The sequence below is a fragment of the Podarcis erhardii genome (assembly GCF_964252035.2).
Source record: "Podarcis erhardii genome assembly, chromosome: 13".
NCBI lineage: Eukaryota > Metazoa > Chordata > Lepidosauria > Squamata > Lacertidae > Podarcis > Podarcis erhardii.
In genome coordinates, this window is record NC_138502.1 from 41,653,609 (window position 1) to 41,672,146 (window position 18,538).

Here is an 18,538-nt window from a genome sequence, read left to right on the forward strand (position 1 = left end):
GGCTTAAACAGTGACTTTGTTTCTTCTCTTATTCCCCCCAAACTGTAGGTGTGCATGCCTCTTGGACTTCACCGCCGTTTCCCAGAGAATAACTTGCAGCTGATGGTGCAGTCAGGAGCCAAAGGTTCTACTGTAAATACTATGCAGGTAGTATTTTCAGACAGTGCAATTTAGCTGTAAAGTGAGATCAATATACCTTCCACATTGTCCAGACTTCTGAACCAGGAGCGCTGTGTGTAGCCAAGTGATTCATTTTGTGACCATTCATTACTACAAATTGTTCTGCTCTTATTTTAGGACGCCAGTGAAGATTAGCTAGCCACCACTCCTGTCTAGATGTTTTCAGTTTCTCTTGTTGGTATTTAAATGCATAAATATCAGAGAGAAATGACAGGGATCTTTTTAGATTACGGTGGTACCTCGAGTTAAGTACTTAATTCGTTCTGGAGGTCTGTTCTTAACCTGAAAGTGTTCTTAACTGAAGCATCACTTTAGCTAATGGGGCCTCCTGCTGCCGCCGCGCCGCCAGAGCACGATTTCTGTTCTCATCCTGAAGCAAAGTTCTTAACTCGAGGTACTATTTCTGGGTTAGCGGAGTCTGTAACCTGAAGCATCTGTAACCCGAGGTACCACTGTATTCTAGTAGGATGAAAACTGCAGGTTACGTGACAGAACTTGAATATAAGGAAAATAATAATAATGCTTTAACTCAACATATTTTTAAAGAGCTATACTTTTATTTGAAGAAGTCAAAGAAGTAAGCTAGTTAATTCTGATCTGATCTTGTGTTTGTATCTCATTGTGTCTCTCTTGGCTTCTTAAAGATTTCTTGCTTGCTGGGCCAGATTGAGTTGGAAGGTCGAAGGCCTCCCTTGATGCCCTCTGGCAAATCGTTGCCATGTTTCCAACCTTATGACTTTCCCCCCAGATCAGGGGGGTTTGTGGCTGGCAGATTCCTCACTGGCATTAAACCGCCTGTAAGTTCTTTCGCCTTGACTCTTTTTCTCTGGGCTACATTTCTCTCATGTGATTTAAATGTGCCTTCAAGCTGCCATAATCTAATTCTGTTCTGTTGGATATTTCTTTCTGGAAGGCCAGTTTTAAGCAGAGCCTTACGTAGTGTGCTGCTGCCTGGTTACGTGGGGCAAGAGTCCTTTTCTCACAGAGGTTATATTTGTGCTTTAGGAGTACTTCTTCCATTGTATGGCTGGTAGGGAGGGTCTAGTGGACACAGCTGTCAAAACCAGTCGGTCTGGATACCTTCAAAGGTAAAAACCGCTTTATTACAGTGTTTCTGTTTTTACACTTACCGATGTTACTGCCTCAGTGAGTGGCGTGCAGTGAAATTTTTCATAGGGGAACAGTTGGGGCCAGGGGTGCCAGCTTGCAAGGGCGATTGGAGTGGGAGGCAACATTGCAAACATGAGCATCACACCTCCCTCCCTAAGGCTTTGGGAAGAAGGCGCCAGGCCTCTGACAGGATGCTGGAATCCTGCTTCCTCCTTCCCAAAGTCCACTTGGCTTAGGGAAGGTCCAGGAGGGCTCTTGGACCCTGTCGGAGCATCGTGCCTCCCTCCCTAAACCGGGCAGAAGCTTCCTGGGCTTTGGGAAGGAGGCACCAGACTTTAATACTCTAATTTACTGGGTTTGAATCCCTGCGCTGGGGTGAGCGCCCATTGCTCGGTCCCAGCTCCTGCCTACCTAGCAGTTCGAAAGCACACCAGTGCAAGTAGATAAATAGGTACCACTGCGGCAGGAAGGCAAATGGCATTTCCGTGTGCTCTGGCTCCCGTCATGGTGTTCCCTTGTGCAAGGATGCTGGCCATATGACCCGGAAAGCTGTCTGTGGACAAACGCCGGCTCCCTCGGCCTAAAAGCGAGATGAGCGCCGCAACCCCAGAGTTGCCTTTGACTGGACTTAACCATCCAGGGGTTCTTTATCTTTTACCTTTACCGGGAACATTTAGGGGACTAACCTAGTCCCCCTAGTCCACCACTGTACTGCCTATTTCTAATAAGCAAGGAGCAAACTATTTAGCTGTCTTAAATATAGCCTCTTTCATGTCGGATTGATCATTAGTGAGCAGGCATTGTGGTGTGCTGGATCCAGCTACTGCATTTCTAAACTTTCTTGGTTGATCTTTTAAAGACACTGACTTCCAGGGTACCCTAACATTCTCCTCCTCTTGTCATGCTTTGTGCAGGTGTATCATAAAACATTTGGAAGGGCTGATAGTTCACTATGACCTGACTGTGCGAGACAGCGATGGCAGCCTAGTCCAGTTTCTGTATGGAGAAGATGGGCTAGACATCCCCAAGACACAGTTCTTGCATTCAAAGCAGTTCCCTTTCATCATGGATAATCACAAGGTAGGGTTTTCTGCCTCCGTTTATTTCCGTAGACTTTGGAGTGTATCTTCTTCTAAAAAGGACTTGTTCTGAAAATGGCATGTTGCAGAGTTTTCGGGAGAAATGAAAAATATGTGCAATGGCTGCATAGCGCTGTCTGTCAGAAAAGGCCCTTTCATGGTAAATGACCAGTGTTCCATCCCCATCAACTGCTTTTGTATATATCTTACAGGTGATAGAGAAATCAAAGCATTTGGATGAAGTGTTGCCAAAAATGGACCCCCAGCAAGCAGACAGTCAGTTCAGATCCATCAAGAGATGGCAGAGCAAGCATCAGCAGTCTTTGAGAAGGGAAGGAGGCTTTTTGCTGTTTTCTCAGGAAATGTTGGCTAGTGTAAAAGCACAGATCCCTACAGGAGAACTTGTGAATGGGCGAGATCCTGCAACTCTGCAGGTAATTTTCAATACAGGTGGGGCTTGTCAGCCTAGGAAGGTAGCTCATCTAGGAGAAGGAAAATTGATCTTAAACCTCCAGTGCAGGCTTCCTCAACCTCGGTCCTCCAGATGTTTTTGGCCTACAAATCCCGTGATCCCTAGCTAGCAGGACCAGTGGTCAGGGATGATGGGGACTGTAGTCTCAAAACATCTGGAGGGCCGAGGCTGAGGAAGCCTGCTCCAGGGCCTTGCAGGATATCTTTGGAAGAAGAAAAAGGCTAAGGAGTAAACCCTACACAAATCCAGAGTGGAATCCCTAAGATGGTTGGATGGCGTCTTGTATGCCTCCTCATGGCAACTCCTACAGCCAAGCTGGTGCCAAATGTATTGCTCTTCTTTCCATTGGACCACATCTGCAAGGCCGAGAGGGAGGTCTTGTCATCTGAGCAGCCCAAGACCTCCATACACACTGCCCAGGCTTGCACCCCAGGGAGGTCGCTTCTGTGCTGCTAATGTGGCGGTTTGACTTCACCCCCAGAGGTGCACTCTATTGTCTCTTGAGATGGATGCCAATAATATTTATATATTGTCCAGTTGTCTGGGTGGTTTGCAGTTGATTGTAATGATTCGCGAATGCAAAGGTTTGCATGGTTTATAGTGTTTGTAGTTATAAGGGAAATACCGTATTTTTTGCTCTATAAGACTCACTTCTAAAAAGTAAGGTGAAATGTGTGTGCGTCTTATGGAGCGAATGCAGGCTGCACAGCTATCACAGAAGCCAGAACAGCAAGAGGGATTGCTGCTTTCATTGCGCAGCGATCCCTCTTGCTGTTCTGGCTTCTGAGATTCAGAATATTTTTTTTCTTGTTTCCCTCCTCCAAAAACTAGGTGCGTCTTGTGGTCTGGTGCGTCTTATAGAGCAAAAAATACGGTAATTTGCCTCTGTGCCATGTTTTTCTAAAAAAGTGTTCTTTCAAGTGCAGGAAATCTGCGTACAATACTAGGGGTGGGGGAGAGACTTATGCTGCCTTTAATTCTGCTACCCATTTCAGTTGTTAAAGATGTGGTATGAATTGAGTGAGAAGAAGCGGAGGAAGTATCAAAAGAAGGCAGCGAAGTGTCCTGATCCGAGCCTTGCTGTCTGGCGGCCAGACATCCATTTTGCATCAGTTTCAGAAACATTTGAAAGCGAAGTTGAGAATTTCCTCAGAGAGTGGGACACTCGGAAGAACACGAGCTACAGCAAATCTGAACTTTCTTCTCAAAGGTAGCAATTTTTATTTTAAGGCATATGCAAGCACTGCTGCTTCTGTCTTAGGGTCCAGAATGCCTCGTCTATGTATTTAAGTATCTGTTAAGCAACATCTTAGGTCTCTTCTTATTGTGAAGAGACAATTGATTGCATCACAAAGTTGCTGCAGATTCTGAACAGGTTGTCAACATGTGGCACGCAACAATAGTTTCCCAGTGTGGAGCTGAAATGTCTTTATAATCCTGAAAAAGAGAGCCCAAATCTTCAAGATTAACAGTGTTCTAATTCACAAATAATAAACCTAATACATTGTTGTGTTGCTTACTTGCCATCCAACACAAACCAGTGGTCTAGGACAGGAGTGAGGAATGCGTATGACCCTCTGGATGTTTCTGGACTCCAACTCCCATCAGTCCCAACCAGCATGGTTGGCAATTGGGGATGATGGGAGTTGTAGTCCAGCCACATCTGGAGAGTGACAGGTTTCCTATCTCTGGTTTAGGGTTCTCTCTTTGCTGTCTTTACTTGTACGACTGGCTTTTTATCTTCCAAGAATTACTTCTGTAATAGTAACAGAGGAGGCTTTAGGAAACATTAATACTACACTTGCTAGGTAACAGGTGCAGAGAGAGTTAAGACGCTGGCACTGAATCTGATGTGGAGCTGGAGAATTTGTGCGTATTTGAGAGAGGCAAAGAGGGATAGAGGAATGTGCAGCATGATACTCTGTAGGCCTACTCAGAAGTAAGGCCTCCCAGATTCAATTGCACTTTGTTGTTGTCGTTTAGTCGTTTAGTCGTGTCCGACTCTTCGTGACCCCATGGACCAGAGCACGCCAGGCACTTCTGTCTTCCACTGCCTCCCGCAGTTTGGTCAAACTCATGCTGGTAGCTTCGAGAACACTGTCCAACCATCTCGTCCTCTGTCGTCCCCTTCTCCTTGTGCCCTCCATCTTTCCCAACATCAGGGTCTTTTCCAGGGAGTCTTCTCTTCTCATGAGGTAGCCAAAGTATTGGAGCCTCAGCTTCAGGATCTGTCCTTCCAGTGAGCACTCAGGGCTGATTTCCTTCAGAATGGATAGGTTTGATCTTCTTGCAGTCCATGGGACTCTCAAGAGTCTCCTCCAGCACCATAATTCAAAAGCATCCATTCTTCGGCGATCAGCCTTCTTTATGGTCCAGCTCTCACTTCCATACATTACTACTGGTCAATTGCACTTACTCCTTGGTAATTGTGCATAGGAGCTGTAGTCTTAAGGAAGGAGGTGGGATAGATGAAGACAGGAATTGCTATTTGAATGATGCACCAAGGCCTTTTAAAGCCTTTACGCCGGCACAGGATGTGGGTGGGTGTCATTTTGACTCTGCTTTAGGCATCAAAATCACAGCACCCAGATTATGAAATAGAGGACAGTGAAGGCTATGCTTTTCCAGGGAGTTTTGTTACAATTGGTTGCCTCCTTGAAAGGTTAGTCTGGTGCAATTTGTCGTTTTGACATTTCTGTTTTATTGTAAGTAACTTCTGAGCACATCTTATACAGAAAGGCAGGATACCAAATTCATAAACCAGCTCCTTACTTGGGTGTCCTCAGGTTAAAAGACTTGCTGCATTTGAAGTGGCAGCAATCGCTCTGTGACCCAGGAGAAGCTGTTGGTCTCCTTGCTGCTCAGAGTATTGGAGAGCCCTCCACGCAGATGACTCTGAACACCTTTCACTTTGCTGGAAGAGGTGAAATGAATGTCACACTTGGTATCCCAAGGTAAGATAATGTTGTGTTGCCTTGTTTTGTACTATCGCTTAAGACCCTGCTCCAGAATGAGCTTCTCCTAACCTCTTCTCTCTTTAAGCTATGCTGCACTGAATACAGATAGAAAAAGACAGAGACTTGCCTTATCGTGAAAAATTGAATACGTTAATTTTTTTATTCTTGCCATTTTAGTCCCCCCCCCCATAACTTTTGTTTTCATTGGGAAATGAAAATAATTGCTTTCATATTTTTTTCACTGCTCTGCCATCTTGAGTAGTTTCTGCCTTCTGGGGAAATTTCAGCCCTTCCCTTCAGTCCCCAGAGGACAGGACCTAGCACAATGTTGAATGTCTGTCCCACTTATAAAGAGAGTAGACTTTCAGCAGGTGATAACTCTCTTTTTTAAAAAAAGTCTCTTTAATATCCGTGTGTCTAAACGTTCAATAATTCTTTGCTGTAGGTTGCGGGAGATCCTGATGGTGGCTACTGCTAATATTAAAACCCCGATGATGAGTGTTCCTGTACTTAATACCAATAAAGCTCACAAGAAGGTTAAGAGGCTGAAGAAGCAGCTTACCAGAGTATGCTTAGGCGAGGCAAGTCATTCTGAATATGCATTGATTGGTCGTGGAGACACTGTCATGAGCAGAGACTTTGGTGGGTGGGGTGAGCAGTGTGTATCTTTGCATCTGAGTCTTAGACCTCCCCTCTCCCTTCCTGAAGCCTTTCCTTTCTGGTACAGTGGTACCTGGGGTTACAGACGCTTCAGGTTACAGATGCTTCAGGTTACAGACTCCGCTAACCCAGAAATAGTACCTCAGGTTAAGAACTTTGCTTCAGGATGAGAACAGAAATCGCGCGGCAGCGGGAGGCCCCATTAGCTAAAGTGGTGCTTCAGGTTAAGAACAGTTTCAGGTTAAGAACGGACCTCCGGAACGAATTAAGTACTTAACCCGAGGTACCACTGTATTTTAAAGTAACAAAGGGATCAGATTTGGAGCTGGTTGCAGACCTGAGCATGAGCACTTGATTACTATATAGTGCAGCAAGAGAAGTCGTGTGATTTTTTCTCTTCCTCCACCCCGTTTTGAAAACTCAGAATGTGTTTTGGATTTTAAAACAACAACAACAACATCATGGCACATATCCTTCTCCAGTGGACTGTAGAGGAGGTTTTTGGAGAGCGGGAAAGTGAAAATAGTTACTTTTTCCTTCCTCCTGAAGCCATCTTGTAAAGGGCAGGGAGGGAGGTTTCATGGTGTGCAACTCACTAACTGCAGCTGTAAAGGTAAAGGTAAAGGGACTCCTGACCATTAGGTCCAGTCGTGGCCGAGTCTGGGGTTGCGGCGCTCATCTCGCTTTATTGGCCGAGGGAGCTTCCAGGTCATGTGGCCAGCATGACTTAAGCTGCTTCTGGCGAAGCAGAGCAGCGCACGGAAATGCCGTTTACCTTCCCACCGAAGTGGTACCTATTTATCTACTTGCACTTTGACGTGCTTTCAAACTGCTAGGTTGGCAGGAGCAGGGACCGAGCAATGGGAGCTTACCCTGTTGCGGGGATTCGAACCGCCGACCTTCTGATCGACAAGTCCTAGGCTCTGTGGTTTAACCCACAGCGCCACCCGCATCCCTTAACTGCAGCTGTAAGGCACTTTCTGAATTCTCAAGACAACTGCTTTCTGTGCTGTGTGGAAGTTCAGAATCCCAATGGTGCTTCAGATTTGAAAGTCAGCTTTTTTGTATGTGTGTGTGTTTTCCTAACGGAACGTTCACATTCTTGAAAACGGAGCAGGCTAAAATTATTTAGAAAAAAACTTCAGTTTAAAAGAAGTGAAACTTCAGTTGTACTGGCAGCATGATGGCTTCCATAGGTACAGATAGCTTCCTAATATGGCGTTAGAATTTAGACATTCTTCTTACTGTTTCAGGTTTTGCAAAAATTTGACATTGAAGAGTCTTTGTGTTTGGAGGGGATGGTAAGCAAGCACCGTATCTACACCATCAAATTTAGTTTCTTACCATATGAATGCTACCAGGAAGAGAAATGTGTGAAGCCCAGGGACATACTGCATTTTATGGAGTCGAGGTTAGTCCTTTTGTGTTCTTTCCTTCTCAAGACTTTTATCTTTGGACTGCAGAGATCTTAAACCTCAAAGCTGTACTTTGCTAATTGTTTAAACATGATTAGGCGTCAATGAGAAGGAGATTGCTTTCCTTCATTCCAATTTTAGACCAGGCATCATCTATACACTCTCACTTGAACTGGATTTTCATATTTCCCCACACACTGGTTACCCCTAGTTCAGGAATTTTTCACTAGCCCTATAACCAGATTCTGCATTATTTGAGGCTACCCTCCTACTTATGAAATGAAAACTATAGGTTTCAGAATTACAATAGCTTTATTAATTTTAATTATAAAAACAACTTGGCAGGGAAATTCCCATTTGAATTTGTCCTCTGACTTGTCTGGATCCAGAAAGGAAGAATGTCTAGCCTTGGTTGCAGTGATGCACAGTCTGGAATCCAATTTGAGGCTTTAATTGTGAATGTATCACTCCTTACCCCAGATTCTTTAAAATCTTGCTTGAAACAATTAAGAGGAAGAGTTCTAAGTTGGCATCTTACAATACTGTGAGCACTCGAAGAGCAATGCAGAGGGACTTAGAAGGTGATGGGGAAGATGGCGTATCCCAAGAAAACCAGGTAAAAGTTTAGTCCTCTTGAGTCTACTAGTACTGTGAATTCTTGGTAGGCAGGGGTCTGCAACCCGCGGCTCCGGAGCCGCATGTGGCTCTTTTACACCTTTGCCGCTTTTACACCTTTGCTCTTTTACACCTCCGCGAGGGGAGGAGGCGCATTGTGCGCTCCGACACTCCCCACTGTGGTGGGCGCTGTACTGGCTGTGACGTCACATGGGGGCGGTGCATGCGTTAGTCACGCACCGTCCCGACGTCACCTTCCCGCCCACCCGCCCGCTACATTGTAAGGGGCATGTACGCTGGTCACTGCATTGAAAGGGGGCATGTACGCTGGTCACTGTTTTGAAGGGGAGTGAAGAACACACACATACCCAAAAAAAAAAGGTAACTTGTTAATTTAACGTTTATTTCTATGAGGAGGAGTAATTCTGAGGGGTCAAACAAAGAAATAATAAAAAAGTGACAAAAAAGTTATTTTTATAATGACGAGTTTTGCGGCTCCCAGTTTCTTTTTCTTCGGAAACGGGTCCAAGTGGCTCTTTTTGTCTTAAAGGTTGCAGACCCCTGTTGGTAGGCTTTGTAAAAAAAATCAACTCATTTTTATTTGCATAGTTTTGCTCCTGCAGTTCATTCTTTCACGTATTACAGTGGTAAACTGCTCTCTTAAGTACGCAGGAGTTATTTGAAGTGTCCAGGAACCATTTGTGTAGACATGTTATACAGTATAAGAATAGTTCCTTCTGACCTTGAATCAAAGTCTTTTTTTTCTTGAGCTTTTCCCCCTTGGAAAGGTTTCATGCTGCTTTTAGCATTCATACAGGCACATAGGTTGTACCCAAGGTAAAAACCGATTTAACAAAATGCTGGTCTCGGCATTGCAATTGATGAGAATGACCAGTTGAATTGTTGTGGATTTAAGATTTTTTCCAGACCTTCGAAGGATCTTAGCTTTACTGCCCTAAGATTCTCCTTGCGAGTCAGCTTCTTCAGGATATTCTACAAAGCAATAGTTACTGCTAGAAAGGCTCTCAATTGTTTCCTGTTTGATTCTGTTAAGTCATTAGACTGTTGAAATACTGTATTTTTTGCTCTGTAAGACACACTTTTTCCCTCCTAAAAAGTAAGGGGAAATGTGTGTGCGTCTTATGGAGCGAATGCAGGCGGGAAAAGCCTGTCACTGACAAGCTGCCCTTCTCCCACCTCGAAGAAAAGCCCACAAGAGCCGCGCACCCTTTAAAGAGTGTGCGGCTCTTGCTGGCTTTTTTGGGAGGTGGGGGAATTCCCCCACCTCGTAGAAAAGCCTGCAAGAGTCGCGCACCCTTTAAAGAGCGCGTGGCTCTTGCTGGCTTTTCCAGGAGGTGGGGGAAGGGACAGAGGGCAGCCCCTCAGTCCCTTCCCCCACCTCCTGGAAAAGCCCCCAAGAGCCACACTGAGCGTGTGTGTGGCTCTTGGGGGCTTTTCCCCGAGGGAGGGTGACGGGCTGCCTTTCTCCCTCCTCGGGGAAAAGCCCCCAAGAGCCGCACACCGCTCACACGCTCCACGCGGCTTGTGAAAGGAAGTGCTGAGCATAAAGGCTCTGCTCAGCACTCCCTTTTAAAATATTTTTTTTCTTGCATTTCCCCTCTAAAAACTAAGTGCGTCTTATGGCCGGGTGCGTCTTATGGAGTGAAGAATACGGTAATCTACCTTCTAGACCTTAACAGCACTATCAAGTGTGAAATTAAGGAAGCCTTGCCCAGTGGAAGCTTAGTTCTCTGTGGATGCAGAGTGTCCTTATGCCTAGTATTTCTTTCAAGCCTCTCAGCAACATGACCCAAATAACCCATGTAAAAGTGTGAATCTCGAGGCCGTTCCCCCTTGCAGCTTTTCTCTTTGCTTAGGGTGACGATGAAGCTGTAGGTGAGGAAGGAGGAGGTGGAGGTGCTCCTGATGCTGAAACAGGTGAAGGGGATGATGATGCTACAGATGCAAAAAGAAGAGCAAAGCAGGAGGAGGAGGTAATGATATATTGTTAGGTCCCAGTAAAGGTAAGGCAAGCCCTGACCATTAGGTCCAGTCGTGGCCGACTCTGGGGTTGCGGCGCTCATCTCGCTTTATTGGCCGAGGGAGCTGGCATACAGCTTCCGGGTCATGTGGCCAGCATGACTAAGCCGCTTCTGGTGAACCAGAGCAGCGCACGGAAATGCCGTTTACCTTCCCGCTGGAGTGGTACCTATTTATCTACTTGCACTTGACGTGCTTTTGAACTGCTAGGTTGGCAGGAGCAGGGACCGAGCAACGGGACCTCACCCTGTCGCGGGGATTCGAACCGCCGACCTTCTGATCGGCAAGTCCTAGGCTCTGTGGTTTAACCCACAGCACCACCGGCATCCCTCTTAGGTCCCTGTAGGCTCTGCTTGTTTCAGTAAGAGCCGACTAAGAAAGGCCTTCTGCTCAGGTTAGTTTCTGAAGCTGAAGGAAAGGGAGGTGGGATAAAGGGAAGGGTCGAAATACTTAAGGAGCAATATTTTGTCCAAGTAATAAATCTGCTTCATTAAAGATTTGGTTTGCAGTGTTCTGTAATGAGTATATGTTTTCTAGATAAGTATATGACTCAAAGCACCTTTATACTGGTTGCCAAATGACAGCCTGTGTAAGTCATGTTTTTAAAGAAACATGCTTCACCTGCCTGCTTTTACTTTGGAGGGAAAGCATCCTTAGGGCCCTGATCCAGAACCTGCTATTGCTCCAGGGGTCTCACAATTTTTTTCCTTCTGAAAATCACCCCCCGAAGGTGCTGTTTGTTGGTTTTTAAGCAGAAAACTAGTGTGGGGTGCCGGTTGGGATCAGGACATTAAGATCAATGGAAGGTTCTTTTCTATGGCCCAACTGAAAGTGAAATTTGAAATTATCCTTGTACACTGGTTCTAGTGCTTGGAGATGCAAAACTTGCTTAAACTTGTTTAAACATTTCCCCCTCTCTTTTTTTTCTTGGTTATGGTTCACCTCTGACTGAAGTGTGTCTTTCTTGCAGGTTGATTATGAGAGTGATGAGGACAACGAGGTAGATGATGATGATATTCCGGATGAGGAAGAGACACAAGGGTTGGATGAGAGGAGCCCAGAGGGAACAGAATCTCAGGATGAGCCTTATGCTCCTTCCTGTAGTCAACAAACTCGAAACAAGAGGAAGAACTTGGATGAATTAGCACAGCAGAGAATTAATGCTGTGCAGGAGAGCAGCGATTCCATAGAGAGTTATGCCTACGACATAAAAAATGAACTGTGGTGTAAGGTAAGGTGGTGGAAGTGTGTGCGTCCAAAAACTGATGTGTTCAAGCTGCGGAACACAAACCATAATGTTGCAGTTGACATATTTATTTAGTTATTTAGCATTTTAGCCCACTTTATTGCAGAGGCTTTAAAGTGGCTTGCAAATAAGAAAAGGAAAATATTATTTACCAAATACAAACAGATATAGGCATAAAAGCAGCGGATAAAGCTCTAAAAGAAAATGACTAGCTAGTAGAAATCTTATAGTAAAATACCTACACAATATGATAAAATAATAGGAGGGGAAGTGACCATTTGCTTTGTGCAATACAGTGTTCCCACATCAATTTGTGGGGACCTACTACATTTGTCACGATTCCAAAAGAGGGTGAATCTCCAGACCTATTTGCTCTGAGATGTTTCAGGAGTGGAAGCCTAAAGGACAGCGGGTCCCAAAGCTCTGCTCACCGACTGTTCTAGCTCATTGGGAGGTTTGTTTTTAAATCACTGTATTAAGAAGTGGGTGTTGTTGCTGTTTAGTCGTTTAGTCGTGTCTGACTCTTCGTGACCCCCTGGACCAGAGCACGCCAGGCACTCCTGTCTTCCACTGCCTCCCGCAGTTTGGTCAAACTCATGCTGGTAGCTTTGAGAACACTGTCCAACCATCTCGTCCTCTGTCGTCCCCTTCTCCTTGTGCCCTCCATCTTTCCCAACATCAGGGTCTTTTCCAGAGAGTCTTCTCATAAGGTGGCCAAAGTATTGGAGCCTCAGCTTCACAATCTGTCCTTGGTGAGCACTCAGGGCTGATTTCCTTCAGAATGGAGAGGTTTGATCTTCTTGCAGTCCATGGGACTCTCAAGAGTCTCCTCCAGCACCATAATTCAAAAGCATCAATTCTTTGGCAATCAGCCTTCTTTATGGTCCAGCTCTCACTTCCATACATCACTAAAGTGGGTGTTAGGTTTGCTCTTCTCAGTGGATCGAAAAGGCTGCCTTTTAACACTGGATTATATTGTGTCCCCTTCTAGGTCTCACTGAAACTTCCTTTAACAAAGCAGTACTTTGACCTTGCCTCACTTGTGACAACTCTGGCAAACAACACTGTTGTCCAGGAGACAAAAGGGATCACACGGTGTCTCTTAAACGAAACCAGCAATAAGAAAGGAGAGATGGTGCTCACTTTGCAGACTGAAGGGATAAACCTCCCTGAGCTTTTCCGATATGCTGACGTATGTAACGAGGAGCTGTTCTGTGTTTCCTATAGGGTGTCAAAGAAGGAAGGCAATGGGGGAGCCTGTCATGAGAATGGCCTGATATTTTTTTTAAGCTCACCTTGCAGCGTTTTCCTGGCGGCTTGAGAAGCTTATGCAGATCTCGGTCACACCAAAGCGAAGCTGATAATAGTGCCGCTGATTTCAGTGAGAAGTCCCAGCTTTTGCTTTTGAGTAGAGCGTTGTGATTTTGCCATTGTCAAAATAAAACTGCTTTTGACCTATTGCTTCAGTAGCTGTGAGCAGATTTGAGGAAACGTTTCCTTTTGTGTTTGGGAAATTGAGGTTGCATTTCTAATGCCTGATATTTGCAAAAGCTACTGTCAAAGGATAGTAAGAAGCCACAGAAATTCAGTGGAAAGTGGCTCACACTAGTGGAGAAGGGGAACAGCGCTGTCCATAAGGGGTTCAACCAACATGTGTTAACATATACCGCATTTTTCGCCCTATAGGGCGCACTGGCCCATAGGACGCACCTCTTTTTTGGGGGGGAATGAATAAAAAAAATTTATTCCCCCCCCCCAGCCACAGGGCTGGGGCAGGGGAAGCCCGAGCTTCCCCTGACCCCAGCCCCCAGAACAGGCTGCTATCCGCAAGCCTTGCGCGCCCGGGGGGAGTTGCCGCCGGGCTTGCAAGACTTGCGGACACCTGCGCGAAGCACGGGGCATCCTCCAGAGGGCGCCCTGTGCTCCGGGCTGCAGACTGCCGCCCACAAGCCTTGCGAGCCCGTGGAAACTCCCCCCGGGCGCTCAAGGCTTGCGGATAGCTTCCTGAAGCCTGGAGAGCGAGGGGGTCGGTGCGCACCGATGCCTCTCGCTCTCCAGGCTTCAGTGAAAGCCTGCATTCGCCCCATAGGACGCACACACATTTCCTGTTCATTTTTGGAGGGGGAAAAGTGTGTCCTATAGGGCGAAAAATAAGGTATTTCCTGATTCTTGCTGTGAAGAACTTAAATGTTTTAAGAAATATTAGAGCAAACTGCTTGTAACGGTTTCTGAAATGGAATATGCAAATGATAATTGCAGCAAGTAGGTGTGGTCATGATCAATCATGCAGTCTGCATCATGCACACCTCTGCCCTAAGAAATTGAGTCACATGCAGTCTGTGTTTGTGTGGTTTTTAATGGGCATGTTTAGAATAAATCCCCCTTCCCTTTGGTCTGTTAAGCTGCTGCATTTTTATTTGCTTTCCAGCAAGCTACATACACATTTCTTGATTAACTTCAAAAAGTAGCTCACCTGTCAACTGTCCCCTCTCTTTTAGATTTTTGACGTGAACCGGCTTTATTGCAATGATATTCATGCGATGGCCAATACCTATGGTATTGAGGCTGCCTTGAAAGTCCTTGAGAAAGAGATTAAAGATGTGTTTGCTGCATATGGTAAGATGGGGTTTTAAATTTTTTTTTATTTTTATTGATACAGCAAGAAAAAAAGAAAAAACACAAATACCAAATTACACACAGGAATAACCATAGACACATCATTTTCTTAACAAACAATAAAACATATATTGGTCTTAACAATAAAGACCCAACCTCCCGTCTATTTCATATTTTGATTTCATATTACTTATTGCCAATACACACTTTTATCATAATTAAACTTTTTCTTAATATATCTAATTTCTTATATCTACCTTGCAACTATTACTGAAGTTCCTCGAATGCTGCAACAGTAAGATGGTTTTAGATTGTCAGTTGATCCTAACTGTAGATGCAAAACATAGCCTATCTGATCAAGCTTTGGGGAGGAAAAAACTCCATTCTGCTTGTATTGGCTGTATTTCCCATTCTCTCATAAACAGTGTGCTCTTACAGGCCAAAGAGATGGTGAGGCTTTAGTAAAGGTTTATCAGCATGAGCATAAAGGAGCATAAAGGACAGGCTCCATTGAAGTCCCCCTTTCACCTCCCTCTTAACTTTTTAAAGAGGCAACGCTCTAACATTCCTTTCTTTGACAGGGATTGTGGTTGATCCTCGGCATCTCTCTCTGGTGTCGGACTACATGTGCTTTGAAGGTGTTTACAAGCCACTCAATCGGTTTGGGATACAGTCCAATTCGTCCCCCTTGCAGCAAATGACATTTGAGACGAGCTACAAGTTTCTGAAGGAAGCCACAATGCAGGGTAAATAATCAGGGCAATCAGTGCTATTTCAGTACCGTATCCAAACCAGATTGCCTGGTGGGCCCAGATAATCCACTCTGTCCAAGCATACCCAAAGCTACATGGCCACTACCCTCTCTGCCACCTTTGCCGCAAATAGAATAGTTGTTATCCGCCTAATTAGAAGCGATGGGGGATATGTGGCCTTCCAGGTGTTGAACTGCAATTTCTGTCATTCATGACCCTTGGCCATGTTGCCTAGGGAAGATGGAAAGAGGAGTCCAGCAGCACTGGGGCGTCAGAAGTTCCCGTTCTCTGCTATAGGCAATTCTGTTACGCTAGAGAAAAAGTATGTATGCAGGCATAGATGATGTGCAAGATCAGTCCCTCAAATTATGAGCCTGGTCACCCTTATGAACATTTTGCATGGAGCTATTTACCTTTTACCCCAAGTCCAGCTACTCAATGGTCATATCTGGTGCCTGCCCCCATCAACACTGACATTGGCATATCTTGAAATAATTAGGATTTACCTGTCTTTCTCATGAATTTCAAGGTGGGGGTAAGGTAAAGGTAAAGGGACCCCTGACCATTACAACCAGTCGTGACTGACTCTGGGGTTGCAGCGCTCATCTCGCTTTATTGGCCGAGGGAGCTGGCGTACAGCTTCCAGGTCATGTGGCCAGCATGACTAAGCCGCTTCTGGCGAACCAGAGCAGCGCACAGAAACGCCGCTTACCTTCCCGCCGGAGCGGTACCTATTTATTTACTTGTACTTTCGAACTGCTAGGTGGGCAGGAGCAGGGACCGAGCAACGGGAGCTCACCCTGTCACGGGGATTCGAACTGCCGACCTTCTGATTGGCAAGTCCTAGGCTCTGTGGTTTAAGCCCAGATAGGGGTAGGGGAGCAAATTTTTTTTTGTTATTGGTTCATTTCCACATTTTATTTCGAAAGCAATTGTCCCTCAAGTGATCACAATTTCTGCTGAACACTAGCTGTCTAAATTTGCATTGCTGGTGATAATCACATTTGTGGTTTAGCATGAATGAGAATTCTGGGGGACAGTCTTGCCACTCAACCGAAACAGGTGTCAAAGCCGGACTTCTTATTTAAAGACAATTCCATTCAGGCGGTGGTGTGCTTGTTTCTTTAGGTTCTCTAAGAGCCGGTCTGCACAACATGGTAACCCAAACTACGGCTTAGCAAAGCTACGTGAACATGCAGACACCTGGAAATAAAGCTTTGTCATCAGAATTAGGACTTATAGTTAAGTTCTCTCCTAACTAGTCATGACTGGGAAGGGCCAAATTTGCTGCAAGAGCCCACACATTCACAGAGTCTCACTAAGCTATAATTGGCTTACCATGTCATAGTTTGGCTTACCATGCCATGTGAACATGTCATTTGCTATCAAAGGATCATTTGTCCCTGCAGTATCTGCAGTGTGAAATGGCCTTTGTAGTCTCCAGATCTAGTCAAATGATGTAAGAGGATCTCAGAAGAATTCCTTTTGGAGACCAGAATGGTTGTAGCCTCCTGTGTCATCTTTGAGATATAGAAATTAAAAAAAATAAAGTAATAGCATCTTCTAATACTGTTTAAGCTTTCACTTAATTGATTTGATAAAAGATGATCAGCTAAAAGATCATCCTCATTTCACATCCAACAGCAAGTGGCTATGCTACTCCTACACACATAAAGCAAGCCAAGCAACTTATCTTTCTTATGTCAGACTTCCGAGTCCCAAAATATAAATGATCTGGTTTTGATTTCTTCTTTCCCCCCTCTAGGCTCCCATGATGAACTTCAGTCTCCTTCTGCTTGCCTCGTGGTAGGAAAAGTTGTCAAAGGAGGAACAGGCTTGTTTGATCTGAAACAGCCTCTAAAATAGTGTGCCTGCTTTTGCTTATCTTAAAGACTACTAAAGGTGGTTTTTTCCCCTAGAAAGAAACATGCTGCTATTTTTCTTTGTTTGATTTTGGATTTTTTTTTCCAGCTGCCATTGAATGTAAATACTACTGTTGACCTTATTGAGTTGATAACTACTTGTGCCTTCGGATCTTCAGGAATTATATTTAATAATAATAAAGGTCTTGTGCTATTCCCTCAGTTTGTGTTTTTATTTATCTGTGGGTTCATTAATCAGAGTAGGCAATATGTTCTGGGTTTGAGATATGTTACCAGAGTCTGGCATGATGCTTTTCCAAGGTTCCAATGTGTTCCTGGTCCCAAGCCTTGCATGCCTGTTTCTGGTTGCCAAGAAAGAACCTTCCTCTTCAGTTTTTTTAGTATTTCTTGGCACCTTGACTTAAACCCCCATTTTTAATTCACCACCAAGGAAGAAGTGAAGATCTACATTAGGAACAATGGGAGAATAAAGATCTACATCAGGATCTGCTGCCCCTGTTGCTCAGTTTGTTGAGCACAAGACTCCTGATCTCAGGTTTGTAGGTTCGAGCACCAAATTGAGCAAAAGACTCCTGCATTGCAGGGGGTTGGACTAGATCAGTGTTTCCCAACCTTGGGCCTCCAGCTGTTTTTGAACTACAATTCCCATCATCCCTGACCACTGGTCTTGCTAGCTAGGGATGATGGGAGTTGTAGGCCAAAAACAGCTGGAGGCCCAAGGTTGGGAAACACTGGACTAGATGATCCTTGTCGTCTCTTCCAGCTCCATGATCCTGCTGCCCAAGGCAGTCGCCTCACCTTGCTTCATGAATGGGCCAGGCTGGCTCTGAAAAAGCAGCCCCTTTTTAATTTGGATCTTACTTTCTGCAAAAAAAATGGCTCAATATTGATAGAAAGGTCAATGGAGCACATGCAGCCGGGCATTTCATAGAATCATAGAATCATAGAGTTGGAAGAGACCACAAGGGCCATCGAGTCCAACCCCCTGCCAAGCAGGAAACACCATCAGAGCACTCCTGACATATGGTCATCAAGCCTCTGCTTAAAGACCCCCAAAGAAGGAGACTCCACCACACTCCTTGGCAGCAAATTCCACTGTCGAACAGCTCTTACTGTCAGGAAGGTCTTCCTAATGTTTAGGTGGAATCTTCTTTCTTGTAGTTTGGAACCATTGCTCCGTGTCCGCTTCTCTGGAGCAGCAGAAAACAACCTTTCTCCCTCCTCTATGTGACATCCTTTTATATATTTGAACATGGCTATCATATCACCCCTTAACCTCTTCTTCTCCAGGCTAAACATGCCCAGCTCCCTTAGCTGTTCCTCATAAGGCATCGTTTCCAGGCCTTTGACCATTTTGGTTGCCCTCCTCTGGACACGTTTCATTAGGACTGGGATTTAAACCACACTGCAGCCTAACTGGTGTATCTCCTCCAACCTACAACATAGTTTGCATTGGTAGGGCAATTTTCTTACATATATATAAAAAAATCCCTTGTATGTAAAATTTGGTATG

At 45.0% G+C, this 18,538-nt stretch overlaps 1 protein-coding gene across 1 annotated transcript in view; it reads left to right on the forward strand.

Annotated features, from left to right (window-relative positions):
* The window catches only part of POLR1A (RNA polymerase I subunit A), a 41,194-nt gene extending 23,968 nt beyond the window's left edge, over positions 1-17,226 (forward strand). Inside the window, exons 19-34 of the mRNA XM_081837588.1 lie at positions 49-147; positions 825-977; positions 1,186-1,268; positions 2,205-2,370; positions 2,582-2,803; positions 3,837-4,051; positions 5,628-5,795; positions 6,244-6,379; positions 7,712-7,869; positions 8,354-8,489; positions 10,366-10,482; positions 11,499-11,759; positions 12,766-12,966; positions 14,273-14,390; positions 14,972-15,136; positions 16,908-17,226. Coding sequence (XP_081693714.1) covers positions 49-147; positions 825-977; positions 1,186-1,268; positions 2,205-2,370; positions 2,582-2,803; positions 3,837-4,051; positions 5,628-5,795; positions 6,244-6,379; positions 7,712-7,869; positions 8,354-8,489; positions 10,366-10,482; positions 11,499-11,759; positions 12,766-12,966; positions 14,273-14,390; positions 14,972-15,136; positions 16,908-17,008 — 2,499 coding nt within the window. The 3' untranslated portion in view covers positions 17,009-17,226. The remainder of the gene's footprint in view (positions 1-48; positions 148-824; positions 978-1,185; positions 1,269-2,204; positions 2,371-2,581; positions 2,804-3,836; positions 4,052-5,627; positions 5,796-6,243; positions 6,380-7,711; positions 7,870-8,353; positions 8,490-10,365; positions 10,483-11,498; positions 11,760-12,765; positions 12,967-14,272; positions 14,391-14,971; positions 15,137-16,907) is intronic.
* Positions 17,227-18,538: the final 1,312 nt, after the last annotated feature.